The 25451-nt window shown below is 39.4% G+C and overlaps 2 protein-coding genes across 3 annotated transcripts; both read left to right on the top strand.

Annotated features, from left to right (window-relative positions):
* Positions 1 to 10332: 10332 nt before the first annotated feature.
* On the top strand, positions 10333 to 13063 carry LOC124061066 (glutamine synthetase-like). Of its 2 annotated transcripts, XM_046392593.1 has the most exons (8): positions 10333 to 10487; positions 10894 to 11076; positions 11189 to 11350; positions 11434 to 11580; positions 11684 to 11811; positions 11927 to 11954; positions 12057 to 12126; positions 12232 to 13063. In XM_046392593.1, the coding sequence occupies exons 2-8, from the start codon at positions 10911 to 10913 to the stop codon at positions 12548 to 12550; spliced, it is 1020 nt and encodes a 339-aa protein (XP_046248549.1). In that variant the 5' UTR covers positions 10333 to 10487; positions 10894 to 10910; the 3' UTR covers positions 12551 to 13063. The 2 variants fall into 2 exon arrangements, with proteins under 2 accessions (XP_046248549.1, XP_046248548.1); XM_046392592.1 differs by having other exon boundaries at positions 11927 to 12126.
* An 8987-nt stretch (positions 13064 to 22050) lies between these two features.
* znf648 (zinc finger protein 648) lies at positions 22051 to 25073 on the top strand. The gene is made up of 2 exons (XM_046392901.1): positions 22051 to 22271; positions 22616 to 25073. Exon 2 carries the CDS (start codon positions 22663 to 22665, stop codon positions 24178 to 24180), a length of 1518 nt encoding a protein of 505 aa, XP_046248857.1. The 5' UTR covers positions 22051 to 22271; positions 22616 to 22662; the 3' UTR covers positions 24181 to 25073.
* Positions 25074 to 25451: the final 378 nt, after the last annotated feature.

Raw genomic sequence — 25451 nt, 5'->3', positions numbered from 1 at the left:
AAAGATCATAAAATCTACCTAAATCAAATAAAAAAATAGTTAATTGGCCAACTTATTACATTACAGGGTCCATTATGAAGAATTATATTACATTCCTTTTCTCTGCGAGGTAATTGAATTTCTAATAGAACATTTAGTTTTTGAAATGACCTTTTTCAATTAAAGTTCTTTAATTGAAACTATATCTTTTTCAATCACTGGATGTCATTTAATTAAACTATATGAGCTATGTAGGACGCACTGCTTCTTAAATTCTATTCATTTTTTGACATTTAACAGAGAATATCTGTGCCTTTGGCAAACTGATATCTGACAAAGTAATATTCACATCAAAGTTGTCATTAAATTATTAATTGTAGTAAAATAGGGTTGTTACAGGGAATCTCCAGTTACATTATAATGTATTTATACATTACTACCATTGTCATAAATGTAGACTTTATCAAAATATTATAGATGGGAACAACTGATGAAGTTTAGAGATATGAGCAGCAACAGGGGTTTCAAACAGATGGAGGGAAATCCCTTTCTGTGTGACTCTGGAGCTAACAGAATAAGAATAAGAATAAAGTGAGTAAGCCTTAATAAATGCTGAAATGATGGGAATGCTGGGAAAAATAAAACAAGCAAAATGCGGCAAAAAAGCAGCAAAATGCATGGCATGGCATACAAAAAGTAGGAAAATAAAACCAGTTAAAAACATTTAAAGGAAGTAGGAATTTTAGAAAGTAACTTTTAATAAATGATTCTCCAGTGTAAATACCCCCAAAAAAGGAGTGTTATTTTCATGAAGAATTAAAAAAAAACCAAAAAACTATTGTCTAATTGTAATTACATTCCACCTGGAAAAATGTTTTGATTGTCACTATTGCACAGAAGGATGATTGTACCACTATAGATACTGGGTTGTCAAATAATAGCTTTGTGAGCAAAAATGAGCTATCAAAGAATTATACAGCATCCACATGAAATTTAATGTTGTGTTTGTGAGTTGTGTAGTCTGGTAGCAGCATGTAAATGGTCCTAAAATCGATCTTTGAGGGACACCACGAGTGAACTGAGAAGAGACAGAATTGGAAGCAATAAATTATTCCTGACTTTACGTTGTCTCTTTCAGTATTAATATTATTTTGTATTATTGGTATTATTTTGTTCTTTTATCTGTTTAATCACTCATTACCTCAACAACAACAAGCTGGTATTTAGTTTTTATTATCAAAAGATAAGCAGAGATCTGTGCAGGGTGAAGGGAATATAAGCTCAGACTGAGCTGTCCTATATGTAAGAGTAAAGTGGGAGTTTTAGAGAGAAAAACAATAAGACGGAGCAAGAAATCCATCAACCGCAACAAGATCTGACAAACAAAGCATGCACTCTGGCCAGTGCTGCTGTTGCTGTGAAATGTTTTTGTGTTTTAGTCTCACCTTTCGACATTGCACAATAATGCTCCATCCCTGTCTGCTCTCCCTCTTGAAGCAGCAGCAGCTGGCTTTGCCCCCCTCCCCCATTCCCTCCTCCCTTTATCCCAACCCCCTCAAAATCACCTTTTCTTTTCGAATCAAGTTCAACATCTGGAGGAGGAAGAAGTCCCCGAAACTGCTTTTGTTCTTTGCGTCAGAACAGATTTCAGACGGTCTGAGGCACAACTTAGGGCAGCTGCAATGATTCGTCCTAGATAAGTTGCATTTTAGCCGCTGCATCGAGGTTGGGAGGACAGTCAAGGCTTCTGTCTCTGTTTACGGAATTACAGTTTCCACGTTTGCATCCCTTAAACCGGAGCTCACAAGCCTTTAATAAATCACACTCATCCTACACAAAAGAGTCTTTGTCATCTCATTAAAACATTTTCGTCCACGCTCCCCTGACAAATACAGTAGTATAAAGAACTGAAAAGGGAAGGTCTGACAGCAGAAAATCTTTAATGATATCAGCATAGGCACTGTAATCCAGTAGCACACTCAGACTCTGTTCAATGAAAGGACCCAACAGTAAGGCCCACATCGGATTATGTCAACTTGAGGCCTAAACTGAACTGTAAGCAGTGCAGATCTGTGACGGTATCTGACCAAAAGGGACTAATAACTAGGGGGAAAGAAAACAAACATCAGGGCTGCACAGCCAAGCTCCAATTGTTTGTTTCCAGCGTGTATCACCCCTCAGAACTCAGGATGCCTTTACATGCAATGTGACAAGACTTCCACTATTCTTAACTTCTGGTTCTGTGGCTTCTGGCGTGGAGGAGACCGGGGTGGCGGTGAGGGGTGGGTGGGGGGTTGGCAGGCTCCTGGCATTGGCCTGATGGAGGAGCGTCTGACACAGCCTCAGCCTCTCTGCTCCACGACTCTGTGCCTGCAAGACAGCATGCAGCCATCTGCTGGATCCCCCTCACCACCCCACCCCGCCATCACCCCCATCACCACCACACCCTACACCCACCACCCCATCCGGATGCTGCTATAACCACTGACAATGCAACAAGCTAATTAGAGACTTACTGCCCTAATTACACATGCACAGAAGTGTTGCTGGAGATTTGTATTTGGGGCTCGGCTCTGCTCACGATTTCCCCTCGATTAAAGGCAAATGTAGCATGTAAAACTGTATGATTGTCTTTTACACCCCTGCGTGATGCTGATTCACAGTGACACCCGACAGACAGCTGGAATGGCTGAGGGCCACCTGACTTCTGAGGGCTGGAAGAAAGAGATGTGCTCCAAGCCCCTGGAACCAAAGTGAGAAATGAGTTGTGCAGTGCGCTGAGGGGATGCTAGACTGGAGATAACACCCACAATCCATAACATTCTGGTCCATGTTTTCTGTCAATTAAGAGACAAGGAATGGTATGACTACAAAGGCAACAACAAGCCTACAGTGTGGAACGTCCGCCCAACACCACCAACAGTTTTCTTTGTTATCAAAGTCAGGTTTACCGCAGAACTTAAAGCAAAAGTTACACTGAGCCCCTAAGGAGGAATAAAATGTGTAAAGAAACCCAAACCGAAATGGCAATGTTGTTTTGAGAAACCTTCCCCTGAATCTTTCACTATGAGGTCCTCAAAATACTTCAGCTGAACACAAAAATGCAATAAATGCTTCATATACTGTACCTGCAAACCTATTTCAAAACTGCAGATATTGGGAACATCTGGGCTGTAAACATAACAATAACATATTATCATACATGGCCGACACACAGCAGATACAGAGCTCTGAAGACCAACATTCACTCTGCTTTTAGCTCTGTTCAGGTCTGCACAAACTCCATAAGTAAAATATCTCACTCTGGGGACTGCCCAGACTAAGTCGCTAACTTTTTCTTGTGACTGACTAGTGCCCACAGGTGGCCTTGGGTTTATCAGAGCTTTTGCTGAAATCAGTTGCATGCTGCATGTGGAAACCCAAGAGCTGAAAGATTCTAAAATGTTTAGTAATGCAGAAAAGGGTGAACATTTTCTGTAGGTTTCTTTCATCTAAAATCATTTGATCAATTGCTAATATGAGCATAGGGCTACTTATTAGAGCAGCTTTAAATGTACTGTACACTCACTTGTGTCACAAACAAAGCTTAGAACACTGAGAATTGTTTTGTTTTGTTTTGTTTTTCTCAGAATATAATTTCTCAGAATGTAATTTTGTGCAAAAATTTTATTTAGACACTCTCAGATATTTTCTACAACCGCAAACCTTTCCTGCAAGCTTTGGGGTTGTTCCAGAATTATTGATCTCATTTATTTGAGCCCATAGAGGTGCACCATTAATGATTTAGGAACAAAGCTATAAATTTTAAAGGTCTCTAGCTGAGAGAGATAGAAGACTTAACCATTCTCATATCTGTCCATTAAATATGAGATAGCTTGGCTTAACAAAAACACTTGGAGGCAGGCTGGTCTGACCAGTACATCTAAAGCTCTCTTGTCTTGTGTCCTGCCCCCACGACAATATATATTATAATTACCATCTTGGCATTAGGGATTCAGGATGATCTGTTCAGCGTGTGTGCAGTTAGTCTACCTTTAACAAGAGGTACAGTCATTTAAAGCACTGTGGCAACAGCATGCTGCCTGTACCTTGCCACCTTATTACTAGTACAAGCTGAGCAGAGCGGCAGAAAATGCCTGGAAGCCCACAGGGTCTCTAAATATTGATGAACTTCTCCTCACACGAGAATAGCTGAAGCATCTCCTTTTCTTTTTTTTTCTCCTTTATTATGCTCGTTTGTTTAATTAAAAGAGTGTGTTTTAAGGAAATGAGCTGCTGTTGACCACCTCTGGGGAGGTTCTCACCAGAAAGTGGGCTGCTGGCATTTAGATGGAGAAGCTGGGTGACAGACCTGAGACTTGGAAAATAAATTAATTAATTAGTTATTGCATTAGATATTGTTTTTGGCCATGTCCACCTAATTAGTATTTTATCTAAATATATATAAATAAAGAGACAATATAAATGGCGACCTCCTATTAAATATTAAAAGCAACAAATAAAATATGCTAGTTTGTATTTTTTTATAATGAAAAAACATCTTAAGTATTAAAGTATGATGCTGTAAAACAGCCATGAGAAAACTGGAGGATGTATGGAGGAGAAATAAAGTCCAGTCGCATAAAAACATGGCCTCAGGCAGCTTTAAAATTCAAAGCGCGCAGTCCTTCATCGTTAATAAGCACAAGGTATCAGATAAGCTCATCTCTTCCATAACAATAACACGAGTAAACAGGACTTCCTTTTGCAAGAATCATCCCAGACTCTCTGTTAAAGCTTCCAATTTCTCCTTTCACTTTATCCTCTATCTTTTCCAATTCACTTCAAGGCTCAACATAAATGAGCCCAAGCTTCAGTTTGAACAGATAGTAGACATAGAGCTTTTTTTATTTCTAGTATATAATACTGACAGGTTTGTGGAGAATACGACCACACTCGAATTCCTATTTTAATTGCTTTTCAACAGCGGTAACAAAGGAGTAATTTAGACCACATACAATAGCATTCTCAGCTGGCCTGCCCTAGTTATTCCAGACAGAAACTTTTAATTCAAAGTGCTGTGTAGATTAATTTTCTGATATGTTAAACATTGTTCTGCATACTAATTGACACCATTTTTTATTGTGCAAAGCAAGTCTTTTCATGGAGGCGTAATTAAAAGGGTTGGCAGGGCTTTTATGCCACACGTTAGAACAGAAATTAGCCAATTACCATTTCTGTTTGAGGGGTGAAATGACCATCACTGCGCCTGGTTCTCTTTTATGTGGCCCACTTAATGGTTTTTAAACCCTCCTGCCCCCACACCCTCAAATATTTAGTATTCCAAGCCAAAAGAGAGACAGGCAGCAAATTACCAGGCCAATATATCAGTCCTCAAACATGAAGTGTTATAGCACTACAAACATAAAGGAAATTGTCTTTCATGGTGCAACATTTTCTGTCTCTGTCTCTCTATATTTGTAGATATGTTGTAAAGCAAATAAAATACGTGATCTTTTAAAACTCCTCCAAATGACAAACTTGTTTATCATCTCTCATGTCATAGGATGCATGTTGGCACAAAAAGCTTTCTACATGTTGGGTTTCAACATCTAGATCGACTGCGACTTTAAATACTAACAACACAAGATTTATTATGCACAATAAAAGATGAAACTGGTGTATGTGTTCTTCTTGGTTGTCATCAGTCTTTGAGAACGACCATCAGTGGTGTAATTATGCCACCCTGTGGTGAAAGAAGGGGACTTTATTTAGCCTCATGCAGTGAATAAATTCAATCAATAATCATCAATAACTTGACTCAAGGTTGACTCAAAATTATGCTGCCCTATCAATATATCCTGAAGGAGGAAAGTTTCCCTGTTAAGTCTCAACTTTAATCTTAGTTTAACTTGTGGACGTGGCAACAGGATTTTGTGACACATAACTAGTTTAGAGTCAGTTGAGATCAAATATGTGGCTTATACGTATCATTTCGGAAGTACACTTGGGACTGGCCCTTTCTGTGATGTCGGCAGCATATTGTGCGCAAACTTCTTCGCATAATGATAGATTATTTAATGAATGAGAAGGTTTGAATTTTTTTTAACAAAGAAACTGAAGATTTCTAGGGCAAAAACCACATGAGAAGAAGCAAATTGGTATTTGAAGTTGCCTGTTTCCCTAAATGCTCCACTGTTTGATGACCAAAAATCTGAGAAAATAAATATGGTTTGTCAAAAATGTTTGCATACGGTAGTTTTATACAGGACCACATTTTGTGATAAGGATTTTGGCAGAATTTAATGACTTGGCTGAGCAAAATTTCGTAATTTTTATGATGCAACTATCTGAGTATTTTAGATTCATCCTTGAAAATGTGAAAAGGACTGACACAAAGTTTACCTGCACCTTTAAAAGTACCTTTCACATGAAAAGTCTGAATAACTGAACTAAAACACTGAAAAATGCTTTTTCAAACAAAGTTCTGTATAATATCTCCAAGGTCTGCTGAAGCTGATCTGGTAAAAACAAATGGTTTTGCAATGTTTTTTGTTCCCATGAGAAACAGAAAGTTTGCAAGTACAGCAACAGCGCAGTGACATCTGAATATATTTTACCATTCTTTCATCGATAATAGTCAAGTCAAGTCAAGTCAACTTTATTTGTATAGCCCATTTTTACAAGCAGTTTGTCTCAAAGGGCTTAACATAACATCAGCAACATCCTCTGCCCTTCGACCCTCACATCGACTAAGGAAAAACTCCCAGAAAAACCTTTAACAGGAAAAAATGGAAGAAACCTCAGGGTGAGCAACAGAGGAGGGATCCCTCACCCAGGACGGGCAGACGTGCAATGGATGTTGTACAGGCAGGAAAGCAATTAACAACATGAGAATTGACATTACTAAAAAGATAAGCAAAACAAAATCTCAACTGTTTAGTTTCACTTTTGCTACCACCTCAATATGATTTTATAATTATAATTATAATTATATTATATAATTATAATATCATTCTTTAACAATAGCACTCCTTTTAAGCCACTAATAAAACAAAAAAATATATAAATGGATGAATAAATGTTAAGTTAAGAAGTGGCTCGGCCGTCTGGAGGCACAGTAGTGGATATTTTTGGAACCACTGATTCAGATGACAGCAGGGTGAACTGCAGTGGCTGGGATGAGTGTTATCTTTTATCTCTTAATACATCTTCTTTTGTTTAAATTATGTAAATGAGCTGTAGCAGATCTGGCAATGTATGAACGTGTGAGATCAGACAACTGAAGACCTCTATGTCTGATCACACTGACATGTCTCAAGCAGAAGATAATGCATTAAGGTCTGATGGAAATTTTATACTTCTTTGTGTCAGTCTTTTGAACACTGAGCTTTGTTAAGGTTGCTGTGAACTTACTCACCAACTGTTCAACACAGACTCATGGATGACATTGTCGGATTGTATTTAACGCTGCAAAATTGTTTAACAATACAGATAATGATTGAAATTGGTCTGATATTTTTAACAACTTCTGAACAGCACAAGAAGCAAACGATTCCTGTTCTGCATTTCAGCCACTAGATGTCGCTGCCTGACCACAGATCTTTTGTTGCTGAGGCTAATAAAGAGCTTAGAGAACGTTCTCCAGTGAACTTCTGGTGTAAAGAGGTTGAAAGGTTTTATAGTTTTAAATAATCGTATCTTGTCTATCTTTGTGTCACAAAAAGCGTAATACAATCAAAGGTCTACTTATGAAATATCTCTTGTCAGAGCTGAGTGGTAGTCTTGGCCTTTCCACCACCCTAGGAGAACACTGTACTGTGTGCACGACCCTACAGCTTGTGTTAGAGGAAATGTACAGACATGGACTCCCTTGTGACGGACTGTGAAACTCTCTGGGAGCGCCTGCCAAAAGGTCAGCAGCTGCAGTGAGGCCTCCAGTCAACAAGGACACACATAAGAAGCTGGCAATCTGCATGTCACCATAGGTGTTCTTGCTGCTAAAACGTTAAAATGACCATGACCAAATAATATCTTGATACAAGTGTGTGGTATCACAGCCCCTGAAATCAGCTGTTCTATAGGTTTTACTTCACTTCCATTTTACATCAGCAGAGTTACACTTGTTTACTTTTGAATTCTTCATTCATTTGTCCTTTTTTTGTGTAGCTGCTTTTCCCTGAACAGTAAGTGTCCTGGTTTCTTTACAGATCTGTGGCATTACCAGGGGGCTCAGTCCTCCTCTGCAAGCTTAAATCTGTCTCTCTGTATGTGAGCTTATCCAATTCAGCTATGTGCCAGTCTGACTACACAAGCCAATCCTAAAAAAAAAACAAGCAAAAAAAAAAACAATAATTTGGGGCTTTAGCAATCCCTTTGAAAGAGCACTATAATATTGTTCCTTCATGATTAGTTTTCTGTAGCTTGGTATCAAGGCAGTCATTAAAACATCCCACAAGCACTCAAATAACCTCAAAATGCAGCCCATCCCCAATATATTTGTATGAAATATGATATGCTATGTCAAGCAACCACACACTTCCATCTGAAATAATCCTTTAAAAATGAAATCGTTGCATTATCAAAACTTAACTGAACTACTGGTACTAGTATTAACGTGTACCGCAGCTGGTTTGTCAAAGTGTCCAAGTGGTGCTGCTACAACTCTGCAGAAGGTGTTGTTCAACGGCTGTGATACAGGCTATGTCAAATAGTGTAGTAGTGTAGGCTACACTCTCTCTATTTTGTGACTTTGTTAATAAAGGGAAAATTTTAACTTCTGGGAGGGAGTTGAGGGGGTCTCCCAACAGATCAGATCAGCTTTGACTCCATGGTTAAGGCTTTGCTTGGTATACACCATTAGGGCCACTCTTTTGTCTTACTGCAGCACCTTGAAGTGCTTTATGTTTGGTGTATAAAATTTCCCTGAAATGCACTGGTGTTCAAGTTTGTTCATTCTTCCTTTTCATCAGTGTTGAGTGGTTATTTTTTGATGTTAAAATAATGAGAGAAATACCTTTCTCACCTTTCTCAGGTCAGAAAAACTGTAATAGTAATAAATTTGAAACATACACTTTGTGGAATTTTTAGCCTTTATCTCACGAATTTTTAGTATCACTTTACAAAATGTAACGACTTAAAATTACCTTATGGAAATTTCAGAAAGAGGAATCATATCAGATCACGTAAATTCAGACTGATGGTTTTCAGGGTTGTTGACATTTCACCATAAATTCATTAGTAGTGGTTAAATTAAATAATCAGGATTCAGTTGCGGAGGCTCATGATGACCTTTCACATGATGACTCCATAGGCGTCTCTCTTCGGCTGGTATCTGTATCGGCCTGTCATTCTCAGTCAGAAAATAACCTCTGTGTGATTTCAGCACAAGACAATGTCCAAAACACCTCAGCTCTGCCCTGCTTAATCATCCTCGAGCATACAAATCCTCGTGTTCCTGAGCAGGGAGACAAGTGAAAACATATCTTAACATGCAATCTTTTTAGAGTCTCTCACTGTTTGTTTGCAAGACCGTAAACTTAAGTTAAGACCTCTTTGTGCGCATTGACAATAAGTCTTCCTATCAACTTATCGAGTTACAGTTGTTCAACCAGCTTCTTGACAAACTTGTTTTAGGGAGCTAGTTCTCTGCATAGAAATCTCTCAGCCAAGTTCTTTTTTTTTTATTTCTTTTTTTCTTTTCTTTTCACTCTCACCACATGAACACAGCATGTGTCAAATACATCCAGTAGTAAATAATTACAACAAATATCTGCTTGCAAACACCATGTTGTTAATGTGTACAATAGAAATTGTTTTGTCATAAGCATAGTTAACATAATACAGTGATGAAAAGTAACTGCACATTCACTCAACTTTCTGAGTTAAGTATACTTTGCTTGAGTTTTTTCTTCTTCTTCCTCTTTCCACCTCATTACAATTCAAAGTGAAACACTGTGACAGGCTACAGCAGGAGGCATTAGTGGCTGTACGGGGCTACGTGGGTAAAACACAGGCCGATATTTAATTGATATCTGAATACTAGATATGGCTGAAATAAACATTTTGAACCTCTGGGAACACATTTTTTTGTACGTAAGAATCAATCTCAGGGTCACTAGAGGGCGCAACACTTGTTTATAGTAAATCAGCAGTCGAAATGTGTCTCTGTCTCTTTGTATGCCTTTAAAACTTTAAATTGTTTAATTTTTTAATTTAATTTTAATTTTTCTCGCTATTTGTTCACGCTTCACATAGGCTGTATTGATAAAAAAGAGTAAAAAGCCTCTCTGTGGGGTGTCTCCCTTTGTTTTTTCAGCACAAAGAAAGAGCGACCAGCCTCTCTTCATCACGGGCTGATCACGTTTTCGTTCGTCCAATGACAGGCCGGGGAAGATACTGGGCAGTGCTATAAATCCAGCGTGGAGTCAGTGAAGGAAGCAGGAATGAAAAACAATACAAACCTAGACATCGACTACACGTCAACGGACTGTTTTAATCTCTTGATATTTTTCAACACTTAACATAAGGTAAGGGATTTCCTGTCGCGTGCTTGTTTGTATGAGGCGAAATTTGACCTTTCCCTGCGTTTTAACCTGTTATTTTAGTGTTTGCATGTTGACAAAAATATATCAAATATAAATGATGTGTAATTTCAATATGTGTTAATTTTTTTTCCGTCTTCCCCCGACTCATATGACATTGTATATATCAACCATGTGTGTCAGAGCAACAGATTATCAGACAGCTTGTTGACTGAATCACTGATGGTCCTGTTCTGTAATGGGTCATAATGCAGATAATGGACATATGTCCTTTTCAGTAACATGTAGTTGCCTTATATGCTTTTTCATGACATTCTTGCATCCATTTTACATGAATAGACACAGCAGCTCCAGTGGCTGAGTCTTATCATCTGCCCTCTTCACTCTGCAGGTTTTGGGGTCAAGAAAATGGCCACCTCAGCAAGTTCTAACCTGAACAAAGCTGTTAAGCAGCAGTACATGGAGCTCCCTCAGGGGGACAAGGTCCAAGCCATGTACATCTGGATAGATGGGTCTGGAGAGGGACTGCGCTGCAAGACCAGAACTTTGGATTTTGAACCCAAGACGATTGAGGGTAAGCTCTGGATCCTATATGATCAGTGCACACATCTACATCAGCATGCAGTAAAAATGTGGTTGAAGATATCAGATCGCTGATTTCTGTTGTTTACTTTGTTCTGTGTCAGACCTTCCCGAGTGGAACTTTGATGGCTCCAGCACCTACCAGTCAGAGGGCTCTAACAGCGACATGTTCCTCATCCCAGCAGCCATGTTCAGGGATCCATTCAGAAAAGACCCAAACAAACTGGTGCTGTGTGAGGTGCTCAAGTACAACCGCAAGCCAGCAGGTAAACAGATGAGAATAAACATGAAGGTCATTGCATTTAAAACTGTTATGCATTTCAGCTAATCTTTTTAATTGTTCCAACAGAGACCAATCTGCGGCGCACCTGTAAACAGATCATGAGCATAGTGGAGAATAACCACCCGTGGTTCGGTATGGAGCAAGAGTATACTCTTCTGGGCACGGATGGACATCCCTTTGGCTGGCCCTCCAATGGCTTCCCTGGTCCACAAGGTGATTATCACGTCCCTAGCTCGTCTTATTGTTTATTGACATACGATGCATTAGTAATAATAATGCCAGCTGAGTGTTAATATTTATTTTTCCACCTGATTAGGGCCTTATTACTGTGGAGTGGGCGCAGATAAGGCGTATGGACGAGACATAGTGGAGGCGCACTACAGAGCCTGTCTGTATGCTGGAGTTAAAATCTGTGGCACCAATGCTGAAGTCATGCCAGCTCAGGTATCATCTTGTTGTCTTGTTATTCTTCTTTTATGGCATTTTGTTTAGTCGGTCGGTTAAATTGTGTAACACCAGTGAGTAATCAGTTAATAATGCTGTCTCTTTTTTGTTTCAGTGGGAGTTCCAGGTTGGGCCTTGTGAAGGTATAAACATGGGGGATCATCTGTGGGTTGCTCGCTTCATCCTTCACAGAGTATGTGAGGATTTCGGTGTGCTTGCATCTTTTGACCCCAAACCAATCCCAGGGAACTGGAATGGTGCTGGCTGCCACACCAACTTTAGCACAAAGGAGATGCGAGACGATGGTGGACTGAAGTAAGAACGAGTTTTCATTTTATTTCAGTTTATATTAAATCATGGCTAAATGTTTTACGATTTTAAATTTGGGGCTTTGATTGTGATTCCCTCTTTTCCTCACAGAATCATTGAGGAGTCGATCGAAAGGCTTGCGAAGAGACACCGGTACCACATCCGTGCCTACGATCCCAAAGGTGGGCTCGACAATGCCAGACGTCTCACCGGTCATCACGAAACCTCAAACATCGACGAGTTCTCGGCTGGTGTGGCCAATCGTGGCGCCAGCATCCGTATCCCTCGATCAGTTGGGCAGGACAAGAAGGGCTACTTCGAGGACCGCCGTCCGTCTGCCAACTGTGACCCTTATGTCGTTACAGAGGCTTTGGTGCGCACATGTTTACTCAAAGAGGAGGGAGAGGAGCCCACAGATTACAGCAAATGAACAGTCTAAGAGCAAGTGTCATTGCAAGTACTGTATTTAGCCTTGTCTGTTTCAAGACTTAATAGATTGATCTTAACCTTTATGAATTTTTTACTTGACAGATGAAATAATGAGGTATACCTGCATTGTTTGTGCATTTAGATGTATGCAGCAAGTCTTTACCTCAGGCACTGCCTTTTAGCCAACACATTTAGTCATGTTGTCAAGATAGCTGGTAATTTGTATAGAATTACATTGTGATATAATGTGTTTCACTTGTACTAATAATGAAAAACTGTCCAAGTGCAGCAGGATTTTGCTGTAGATCTTGTAACTGACCCAAAGGATCCTAAAGGCATTTGAATGTTTTTATCAGTCTTGGTCTCTGTCACAATAGTGATTTTTATCATGTTGTGGAAGGATGAAGTCTTGTAAATCTTTTGTATGTTTTTTAAAATGAATGCATGTCTGTTCTGTTTTTTCACTTGTAATTGTCACATGGAAACAGACTTAAATAAACAGCTAACATTTTTACATTTGACTGTACATTTTGGTTTAAGACACATATGTGTCCTGTTTGCCTCAAGTCATATTCTAACACAAACCTGTTTCTTACAGCTGGTTATCAGCTGATAAGAATCTTTGAAACGTGACCAGCATTAAGGGAAAATGAACTGTAATGTTGAACAAATGGTGGTTAATTAAGATAAGGGAACATTCATATCCTCTTACTTATTCAAACATCTAAACAGACTGCGAGACTGCCTTAACTAGAAAATCGGTATGATGTCAAACAAAAGAGTTTCGACAGATTTATCATTCACAGTAAAGGTGGTGACAACCATCCATCCATGTGAGTATGCCGACTACCCTGGGCATGCTCAGTATGAATATATTGTGTTACTGTCTTTCTGGTATGTTGTTTTGACACAAGCCTCAATAACCTATGGACAAGTTCTTAAAGTAGGCCAGGAAAGTAAAGGCAGGATGGAGTCACTTCCAAAAACCTTCTAAAGACTAAAGAGTTCATTTGGAGAAGTTAGTCATACAGGATATTTCAAACTCATTATCAGCTACTTAAAAAAAGTCTAAGCAACTAATATCATTTAGACATTAGGGTAAATATTTGCTTCAGTTACATAACAGAAAATTTAATTGGCAGCATGCTAATTTGAGAAAATAAGATGCCCGGTTTGCAACTAAGTTCTGTTATTATCACAGTAATGTTCAAAGTCTGGTTATACTAGTCTGGCTAAACTAGGTTCAGTTTTCTTCCACACATGTTTAACAGTTCTAGAATGACTCCATATCACTTCATCTTGTTGATTTAGCATGGATGGCCTTAAAAAAAAACTGGAGTCACAGTGCGTGCAGTGGTATTTGCTTACAGCGATGTATTTAAGACACACCAAATTCGATTTGGCTCGGAGTTTATTGCCAGATGAAGGTATGCAGTCAGTGGTGTATTTTGTATCTTTTTTTTGAACAATCGAGAGACAAGATAAGAGAGTCACTTTTAGTACAAACAAACGCTAAGCTTTCAGAACGTACTGTACTGATGCCTCCCTGAGGATGTAGACATCCAATTTAAATGCTTTTTCTTGTGTGTGCGTGTATTGTACTGTGATATTTACTGTTGCACAAACTATTGAAATGAACCTCTTGCATTGTGGAACCCCGTCTCTGCTCCTGCCATGTCATCTGACCTCATTGTACTGTCTCTTCAGACAGGTGTAGAAGTGTCTGAATAAATCACTTTATGAGAATATGATAATAAACATATATTTCAGATGCAGATAACCTGGTCAGCTAAACTAGTTCAAGAGGAGCTTTCATGAAGAAAAACACCTAGAGCCTTGTTTCCATGGCAGCCAGAGTCTAAACTCAGGCAATCTGGTGTGTGGAGGAGAAGCGGGGGTGGGGCTCCATACCAGGCTGTTACATAAGAACAGACAGGTCAATATTATGTATAGTGCACTAAACAAAGAGCATAATTTAGAAACCACAACTGTCCAGAAAGGTCAGTGTAGTATCATATATTAAGATTCTGCATTATCGCACATTGTCCTATTCATCACACAGCACGCAGTATACACCATAAATAAAGAGGCATCTGAACTGTAGTTCAGTCAGAGGCTCCAGACTTAATCAGATATCTTCTGTCAAAACAGCAAATGAAGCACCATCCTTTGCTGCGTTAACTCTAATCTCATCACATGATTGTAGTTTCTTCTGTTTTGGAGGCCCTTCAGCCCTAGCTATCTCTGGTGACAACAGACTGACTATCTTTTCAGCCCCCCCGCCTCCACAACCCCTCCAGAACCTCCTCCCCCACATTGGCGGGTTTGGGGACATGTCGTGAAAACTGTCGCAGCATGACTGCCCTGATGGTTGGAAACTTGAGCAGCTGTGAAAGCAGAACTGCACAGCCAGACAGAGGTTAGAGAACCTAGAATTGAGGAGCATGGATGGAGATCAGCCCACCACAATTTGTGACTGACGTCATCAGCATTTTAAGTAAACATATCGCAGTTATATGGTCAGTTATAAACTGTCCCGACTGCCATAATTAAATCTGACCATGATTCTTATCTGTGACTAGTAGGTTGAATATTTACTAAAATACTTTGCCCCGAAGGTTCAATTCAGGTTAAATCCTAATTCAGCACAAAACCCCAGTAATGACAAAGACAACGAAATTCTTTGTGTGCTTGTGTGCATGTCCTATCAAGTTTGGCAGTCCTGCTGCGCGTGCACCACAGCTGACCCGGCAATAGGAAACATGAGAGAGCAGAAAACCAAGTGACTGGCCTAAGAATAAGCTCAGTGTATGTTAACATACAAAAAGAACACATAAACAGCCACACTTTTCAATTCATAGGATCCATAGGATAATTAAATGATCAGGTTTTCTTTTCATTTAAATGATCATGATGCATATTTCAGACCTGGAAATAGAAAAAATAAGTCGACCTTGTTGTAGTTCTACATTTTGGGAAATACACTTATTTGCATTCTTTCCTTTTGTGTTTAACTTTACACACAACCAAGCCACCTAGCTCATTTAATCTTAATTCTAAACTAAACTAACCGCAGCTTGGCTGTAGATTAATATTTGAAGGATTAGGAAATGATATTTGGTCTCTCGACAAGAGTTGACAGAGAGAGATGAGAACATCTACAGCTGCTACACTCGTTTCTGTTAAGTTTCAAGCTACTGCCAACTGGTCAGCGAATAGAACCCTAACCCGAACCTCTGTTTAACTTTTAGCTGTACAAAATCCTCTTATTCACCAGTCATTTTACCTTGACACATGAGATTTAACATGTCAATGAGTGAGCTTCAGAGGTACTGGTAAGTGATTATTCTTGCCTTTAGACAGTCTTGAAACAGTTTTATGCTAAGCTATGTCAAGTGGCTGCTGGATCTAGTTTCATATTTAGCAGATTCTGCAGTTTCTACAAAAAATGTTGGGTGGGTTTTCTATGTCATCAAGTCGCCTCTTTGTGAAAATACTCACTCTGGTACAAACATTTGTATGTATATACACAGAAGAGACACTCAAGATGCTTGAGTAGCATATACAGTCAGCTGGCCTGACTGTATGAGTCATTGCAAACATGAGAAGATGTAAACATAAATCAGAGCTTCACATGTTTTCCTCTTTGGCATTTGGCTGACAAGACCAGGCTGGATATTTCTTCCCTTAAACTTTTTTACTTCTTGTCCTGTTTTGCTGAACTCCTGGGTGTCAAGTTACTAATGCACTGCTGGCACAAAAAGTTCTCTCTGTTTTTTTTTTTGTTTTTGTTTTTGTTTCTATGCATGTTCATACGTCTGCAAGTTGAATTCTGTTCTTTGGGAAAATCTTACAATTTTAACATACTTTTGAAAGACTTTAGCTAGACACCAAATCACCAAATGGTTTTAATAACAATAAAATTGCTTGAATTTCCCTCGGGATCAATAACATATTTATCTATCTATCTGTCTATTTCACTATCTATCTAAAGTTTATACTGTATATATATATATACACACACACAGTGAGTATACATTCTCAGTTTCCTTGTGTTTCCACCTTCCATGTGTCTCTTGTGCTCCTGTTTGTCTCTCTTTGAGCCTTTCTCAAATTACTCATCCCTTCACTTACATGTAATGGATGTGGACGGGAGGTAGATATTTGCCAGTGTTGATTGTGCATATGTATGACTCTGCCTTTAGTGACCACATACTTTGTTATGTGTGTCATGTCAATGTTAAGTTTTGTGCGACTACCCATGGGGTCATTCTCAACAGACTCACTAAGGTACACATCAGAATCAGAATCCGAATCTCTTTATTCGCCAAATGTACAATGTACACAGAAATTTGACCTGGTGTAACAGCACCACATAACAATAAATAGTTAAAAAGTTTAAAAGTTAAACAAGGTCGTGCCTTGAAAAACATGTACAATTGAGGTGGGATATATAGGAGTAGGAGTCCTTCTATGTCAGTTTGTCCTGGATTCCTTGCACACACCTGCTGAACCTCCCTACCTGTTATCCATCTACTAGCACAACAGTATTTCTATCCTTGCTCCTCACAAGAGCTTTCACTTCACTCTCAGAGATTCTGTTCCACAGTGTATCATCTCATGCCTACTTGCCTGCCTGTTAACCCCCTACTCCAGCCTCCAGCCCACTCCATTAACCCATCTGTCTGTCCAGCTTGGCCTAGCTCTGCTTTCCACCATCATCTCCGTCCTCTGTTTCACCTAAGTTATTGCCTCTCCACCCTCATTCCCCCTTTTTCCTACAATAATTTTTCCATGACAGATTACACGTGTCTCTGTCTTGCATTTGGGTTCACCTTGCAGAATCATTAATTATTTTATACTTTATTTGAATATAATGAAACAAGTGTGTTAAGTGATTTCTTTACTTGAACTTTCTTTCCAGGCTATTTCCTTCACTGGTCATCTAGTCATGTTTTCTCCTCCCCCATAGTCAAATCCCTCCGTGCAGTTTACAACCCCCCCCCCATTCCAAGACCTTCAGGAACCATTGAAGCTAACACCACTCCCATCCCCCAGTCTCAAAGATAATGGAATTTTACAAAGGTCACGAAGTAAGCACAGGGTGCACAAAACCAGACAAAGCCATGCCTGTGGGTCGTCCGTAAATAGGACAACATGAAAACACCTCAGTCAGCAGGTACTGTTACAGATGGTAATCGTGTTAATATTTGTGTCATCTTCTACACACTAATCTTTACTGGACCAGATGCTATCCCGGGCTAAGAGAACTAGCCTGAAACAAATGTAGGTTGTTCCTGTTTGCCTTGGAACTTGGGGTCAGCTGAAGACAGAATGATTTAACACTTCCTTTGGTTTTGCAAACTTGTGATGTAGTCCTGCTTGAAATGTTGTGTATTTGCAATGCTTCTATCCATTTGTGTGGCACTTTTTAAAGATAACAACTTGTAAAAATTTCAGTAGATTCATCAGCAGAGTCAACAGATTCGGGAACAGCAGTGTTCTTAAGTTTAGGGGCCACAGTTGCAAAAGGTGTCATTCTGTTAAAAGCAAAAAATATGGGATATATTAGTGGCTTTCCTTTGAAGGTACTAAAACTGATTCTTGTCAACTACAACTCTATTTGTAACAATTGATTGCCAGCTGCAGATTGAAATAACAATCAAAGGTGATTTAGGGTGTTTTCACACATAGCCCCTTTTAAACGAACCATAGTCAGTCTCCTTAAAGTGGACCAACAAGTGAACCAACAGAAAAGGAACTCAGATCTTTTTGCTTTCACACTGCGAGTTCATTTGAAATCGGGTCCAGTACTCTTTCTGGTCCTCTTCGGCTCTGATGAGGCTTAAGTCCTCTTTCTGTTCATAGAAAGAAGAAGAAAGCAAAGCAAATCTGGAGCTTTTTTTGTTCACATTGCACATTTAAGTGAACCGCCCTGTGGACCTGAAGCAAGCTTGAAACTACCACTTCTGGAAGTGGACTCAGTTCGGTTCAGTTCTTTTCAAAAAATGCTGACTAAATGCTCTGAGTTTGTTTGGACTGCGAAAAGGGACCAAGTGTGAAAACAAACTTAGACCGAGACACATTCAGTCAGAGAGAGAGAGAGAGAGAGAGAGAGAGAGAGAGAGCAACAAGGTGGCATTTTGAAGAGACAGACTATCCATCAACTACGATGCCCCAGTTCAAGATCGGACCAGTGTTTCTGTAAGCTGGTAATCACTTATACAGACAGTTAACAACGTACTTACTCTCTCATTTTCACAATGTGTTTGATAAGGCAGTGTGAAAGAAAAAGTGGGTCGAGGCCTGATGCTTATTGTCTGAGTAGATCAAGATAACCCTTGATTACAAGTGATTACATTGATCATTAAGACAGTGTCTATACAGTTTGCCCCCCCACACACACACACACCTTTTGCCGTCTCTCACTGTCTTTGTGTGTCATGGAGACATTAATTCAACGCCTATGATCATGTTTAACGCTATTCAGAAGTTTTTAGTAGCGCTATTGTAAAGGATTTGTATTATTTTGTCCATCTTATCCACTTTTACTGGACACAATATGTTGCTAATAGATGTACAATGTACAATTTGAGCAATGACAGAAAACCGATTAAAACAACAAACACTTGGCCTAAAAAGCCAAATTTATGAAAAATATACTGTATGGTGTAACTTCTTCAAGCCTGCACTAATAAGTACGATATGAGTTGATGTCCTGTAGAGTACAACTTGTGCAACAGGATGCAGAGCGAAGCAAATTCAATCACTCTCACTGGCAGAATGGAGTTCTGTGGAAAATTCCAAGATTAAGTATGTTCTCAACTGAGGGAGTTCAGTAAACCGTGAAATTCAAGAACCACCTCCAGAATGACTCTGCACTTTTTCTGTGCCATGCGCCAGAGTGTTATGCAGCCTATATATCAAAGAAATATTCATTCATGTCTAACTTTCAGGCAGAGCATATTTAACTTCTTCAAATCTATGTGTATTTAGTCCTTAGAGATTACAAGATCACATTCATAGCGAGTTAAGTACGGAAAAAAAAGAGGCAACAATATTTCTAGATTAGACTTCTCAAAGTCAGTGGAAGAAAGCTTGCATTTGTTTTCTCCTTTATTTCTTTGAAGTACTCATGAGGGAAAAACACTTTCCTTTATGGGGGGTCTGAAAAAAACATAAACACCCAGTAAACTAACAAACCGCAATCTTTTAAATCCCAACAGGGATTTCCTGGGTGATGCTCCTTAAGCTAGATGTTAGTACAGCTTCGGCATCCGGGTTCATTCATTGCGTCACTACAAAAGACACTTATGTAACATCAACCACAGCTTTGTTGTGACAGCTTCCAGGTTACAAACACAGACTTCCTCTGATCCGCTTCAGTTTCATATCGCTTTGAATGATTTTTGCTTTTTGTCAACTTCTGTGACTTTGGTGACTTGACCTGAGGTTCACTTTTGGAAGCTTAACGTAAGGTACAAACCTTGGAGCTATAATTTTGATTTTTAAAGTTTTGACTTAAGTTGGAGCTACAAACTGACAAACTGTTGTACAACTCATGACCTAATACAAGAGACAGTGGTGCCCCCCCAAAATTATTTCATTGGGGTGGCCTGATGAGGCCACTGAAAATTCTCCATAAAATATGATCCAGTTTCAAAATAAGGGAACAAAGTTATAAAGTTCCTCTGCTCTGGCAACAGCCTTACGGCCTTATTATGAAATCTTAACACTACTGCAACTAAAAGTTGAAGATTGATTGATGGGTGGATGTTGATTGCAAATTTGTTGAATCGACAAATTCGAGTCGATTCGGGCTTATTCGTACACTTCATATTTTGTTTTATAGGGGAAAAAATATTGGATTTTGGTATGAGTATGATTTTGCAATATTTATTTTAGCATATATTGCTAAACAGAGGCACAGTGTGGATGTGATCTAAAGGAGTTTAATCCCGTGTTTCAGCTCAACTTCCAATCTGACTGGAAGCTTATTTTAGGAAATTTACCACCATGTATGTGGTGTTACTGTGTGGGAAACTGTTCACAGGAAAAATTCCACAGAGATTATAACTTGATATGTGCAGGTGAACAAAGTGCATCTCAGTTTAAAACAGATCTTTATAAAAGTGATTTGTTAAGTATCCAATTTCAGTCTGCTCCTCCGGGAAAATGAAATGAGTGCAGACCAGCACTGTCCATTTAATTATAACATTAGGTTCACGAGATTCTCAATTACTTAACACATGCTAGCTGGTCTGTCTCCACAGTGTAAAAGAGAAGGCCACTGTCTTGTCTGAAGAAAGGAAACCACATCCACTCTGCTTTCGGGCCAATGATCAGCATGCCAAGTACATAACAACTGTGTCCGGTTAGCAACTCTAGGAGAAATTAAGAAGGAAAGAAGCAATATCAGAAAAGAACCAGAATCAGAAAAGACTTTATTGCCATGTAAGTGAAGAGGTTTCACATTACTAGGAATTTGTCTTGGTGATTGGTGCATACATAGAATGTACCAATCACCAAGACAAATTCCTAGTAATGTGAAACCTCTTCACAACCCAAAACATTCAGAAACTAATGAAAATATAGCTTGGTACTGAGATCAAATGTAGTACCAGTAAAGATTAAATATACTATCAGTTCATTCCCACTATTTCCATCCTTCTCACTGAAGGCTTTAAGCTTTATTTTGAGCGGTTCCCAAAGAGGTACGACGCCATCTACTGATGGAAAGCAGAATTTCAGCTTATTTATTATCAAAGCTGCACTCTGTGTTCTCAAAACCGAAGCACCACCAAATGAAACCCATTCCCCATTTAGATCTTTGGAAAAAATAGCCTACTGTACACAAATAATTAACCTTATTCAATAACTGGTTATTTTAAAACCCTCTGTTTCCACGGAAAGACAAAGACCGATATACACCCTTTTCACTCCCTTCTGAAAGTTAAATTGAGGACATTCTGTTATTGTACACACATGTCCACAATAAGATGTATTCTAAGATAAGGTTTCCTCTGAGGTTATTTTGTTGCAAGTGATTTTCCACAGTCTGTGATTCATTTGTTGGTTGAATAAGAAGAACAGCGATATATTGCGGCTTTTGTAAGAAAATACACGTGAACTTAATCTCATGAACTTGATCTGAAATGCATCATGGGTGTTCTTATAAATGTAAACAGACCTCACAAAGAGACATCTTCCAAAAATTATAAGCAGTACAATACAGTTAAAGCGAAAACACATTGGCAGATATTCAGTATTGTTCGTTAGCGTGCGTGTATCCTCACAACCTACTAGTAGATTAAAATATCAATGCCAACGTTGCCAAAAGTGAGAAAAATAAAAAAGTTAGTATATTACTAAATATTACATACTAAATAATATTAAATATACTTAAAAGTGACGTTTTTTTATCTTTCGACTGCGTAAGGCGAATTTCTAATTGTCAGCCTCTGATACTGACTGACTCGCTCCCTCATGGAGCTTCATACAAACGGGTGGTGGGTGAGCTCAGTCAGTGAAAAGTAAGCTGAGCCAGGCCGTGGAGATATCACTGCTGTGCTGACTAGCAGGATAGATGCTGACCCAGAGTGGGCTGCTGCCAAATCTCCCCGTTAACACCACTGGACATCTCCCATAAAGTTATACTAGACCCGAAGCTACCACATCTCTGGCATCTCCTGCAATCGACCTGCACGGAAAGAGAGCGCAGGGTAAGTAGCTGCACTGAAATGTTTTCAGTTTGTGAAGTTAAATTCATGAGGTCGACTAGGTGCGTTTGATTTTTTTTTTTATGGAAATATAAAAACAATGGAGGAACATACAGTATGTCGAAGTTTGACGATTCATGTGACAAAGTGTGAGGTTATTTGAGGGATATTCCCAAGATACTGGTGAACGCAGCAGCAAAGGAGGTCTTTATGGTCACAGCAATAGGCTTACTATGAAAGAATTACATCCAATTATGTGATATTCAGAAATTATTTGAGGCTATGATAAGGTTTTATTTGGCTTAAATGGGGATGGTTATAACATGCTCTGTATTTTATTTCTTCAGGTCTTTTTAAGAAGGGCAACAAAAATTCCCTGAACAGTTTAAATCTCATGCAGATGATTTTATGCCTCACTGCACAAGTGACCATGGCTGATGAAATCTCCCCAGGGATGCTATTGCAAGTTGTTGGAAAGAAAAGTAAAAAGAAACATCAAGAAAGGCATTGTGTCACTGCTTCTTCCCCAGATGGACAGATCTTAATCAACACTCACAGCACCAAGGCTGACTCTTCACTTGGCAGTGTCTGTGTAGGTGTGAACCTACTTTCAGAAAGTAGTGAGACTGAAATCCTTTATCTGAACCCCCAAGCACCAAACTGGTCCCTGGTGGAGGGGTTTGCTGAGCTTTCACCCAGAGACGATACCGGACTTAATGATGACCGAGACTGCAGTAATCGAGGATTGGTACAGTGCACTAAATATATTGTGAGCAATAAAATAAACGGATCTAATGAAGTCCTCTTGGATGCTGCGCAAAAGACAGAAAGGAACTCTAAAAAACTCAAGAGCCATAAGATACAAAGTGATGCCTCAGTCAAACAGAGGGCATGTAAGCTCAAAGAGATCAATCTTGAGGAATATTCTCCAGGTGGAGGTGGGACTAATACCAAAAAGAAGAGCCGTCCGGTTAAGAAATCCCTTAAAAAGCGTGAAGACAACAAGATGTCTCGACTTTTGGTAGCAATGAAAAAACGTAACGAAGTTGACACAGAGCACCGTCCCTTCAAGTGCACACACTGCGACTGGGCTTTCAAGAAGTTCTGCAACCTACAGAGTCACTTACAAACACACACAGGTCTCAAGCCACATGTGTGTGATATATGTGGCAAGGCTTACTCTCACCAGGGCACGCTGCAGCAGCACAAGCGTCTACACACAGGTGAAAGGCCATATCACTGCCCCTTCTGTGTCAAGACCTATATCTGGTCCTCAGATTACCGCAAGCATATCCGCACACACACTGGTGAAAAGCCCTACGTCTGTGACACTTGTGGCAAAGATTTCATCCGCTCCTCTGACCTGCGAAAGCATGAGCGGAACATGCACACCAATAACAAGCCCTTCCCATGCACGCACTGTGGCAAAACCTTTAATAAACCCCTCTCACTGAAGCGTCATGAGCGTAAGCACTTGGGTGAGAAACCTTTCTCCTGTCCCGACTGTGGGAAGGCTTTTGCTCTTGCCAGTCGTATGGCAGAGCACCAAAAGATCCACACAGGAGTGCGTCCCTACATCTGCTCAGTGTGTTCCAAGTGTTTCACAAAGTCCTCCAACTTGACCGAACACGAGGCCATTCACAGCGGAGTGCGGCCCCATAAGTGCACAGAGTGTGGCGTGGCATTTGCCATGGCTTCCCGCCTCATTCGACACCAGTATGTCCACAGTAAAGAGAAACCTCACAGCTGCACAGGCTGCAGCAAGAACTTTAGCCACCTAGCCACGCTGAATCTTCACCAGGAGCAAACCTGTGCTGGGAGGATCTTTGTCTGTATGGAGTGTAACAAATCATTCCAGTGTGCTGCAAAGCTTTCAAAGCATATGCTGAGCCACAGGGACAAGAGTGTCTGAATCAGTTTAAAGACAGGTACTGTAAACATCCATCACTGTCTTGGTATTATTCACCCAATTTGCAACTTTATATCTGAATGCAAATATAAGGTTCCAGACACATCAGATCCATTCAATTCACAATGTTAAGGTATGTTTTTGCAATTGCAGGTAGTGATTTAGGTAGGTGGTAATGACTTAAGGAATTTCCTATTTACTATTACTAAGAATAGCTTAGTACTCCTTTAAAGAAGAGGGTAGTGTGTGGTTGAGCAAGAGAGAGCAAGCTGAAAGAGATTGGCAATGAACGTTAGCAGAGCAGGATGAAAAGAGTAAGCAGCAAGTTGACAGTTTAGCAGTAAGTGTATAGTGCAGGTTAGAGTTTGTCAGTAAATAAAGGCTGCAAATTCTAAGTGAAGTTCCCATGTGTTGTTTCTCAGCTGCTGGAAAGGTGAACAGCGTTAGTCCCAAAACAAGATGATTTTTAACAAATTTTGCCTTTTGGACTTTACAACACTCTTTTTTGGAAAGTGGAAAGTGAAATTATATTCTACATATAATAGTCACATTAGTGCAGCCTAATCTGCAACTGTACAGAAACTGTGGGTATAAACCAAATTACAAAACATTTCCAGAAGGTTCATCACTTCACTACACAGAAGATTTCAACACTCAGTTTCAGGTAGTAGTTGCCCAGAGGCTGTGACTGTCTGCATAGGTGAGTTACTACAACAGCACAGCATCACATCTTTAAATGTGTTATTTTTTCATCATTTCAGAATGCATGTCATGTCAGTTGTAATAATAATAATAATAAACATATACACACAACAAGCATGTTGGATTTGTAACAGGGCTTTTCATACTTGAACATGTAGGAGATCATGCTGTGGCCAAGCAATGTGTTTCCCCTTCCTAACCTGTAGTGGTAAAAAACTTTAAGCTTTAAAGATGAAGCTCACTGAATGAGTTTTTTGTTTTTCATTAAATGGGAATTTCAAAATTGTTATCAGCACCCCCTCTTTTTTTTTTTTTTTACTAATAAGAATCATTTCTCTCTAAGGAATCATTTCAAACAATAAGAACATATCAAATTTATGCAACAATAATGTTTGAAGTTAGAATTAGGTTAATGACTTGGCAAGAAATTCCATATTTGCCAAAAGAGGCACAGGCCAAGATTTTTCGGATGCCATTGAAAGCTGTCTCTCATAAAGCCATCCATTCTGAATGTGTTTACGTCCTGACATGTTATTGGCAGGCAGTAAGCAGTGGTTGGTGGTAATCCTGGT

Source organism: Scatophagus argus, chromosome 6 (genome assembly GCF_020382885.2).
Source record: "Scatophagus argus isolate fScaArg1 chromosome 6, fScaArg1.pri, whole genome shotgun sequence".
Classification (NCBI taxonomy): Eukaryota; Metazoa; Chordata; class Actinopteri; family Scatophagidae; genus Scatophagus; species Scatophagus argus.
The sequence above is the reverse complement of the archived record's forward strand: the minus strand, read 5'-3'. Positions and strand labels throughout refer to the sequence as shown.

Coding starts and splice junctions, on each gene's coding strand:
- LOC124061066 (XM_046392592.1), top strand. CDS start 10,911: ATGGCCACCTCAGCAAGTTCTAACCTGAACAAAGCTGTTAAGCAGCAG. Junction 11,351..11,433: donor GTACAACCGCAAGCCAGCAG/GTAAACAGATGA, acceptor TTGTTCCAACAG/AGACCAATCTGCGGCGCACC. Junction 12,127..12,231: donor CGAGACGATGGTGGACTGAA/GTAAGAACGAGT, acceptor TTTTCCTCACAG/AATCATTGAGGAGTCGATCG.
- znf648 (XM_046392901.1), top strand. CDS start 22,663: ATGCAGATGATTTTATGCCTCACTGCACAAGTGACCATGGCTGATGAA.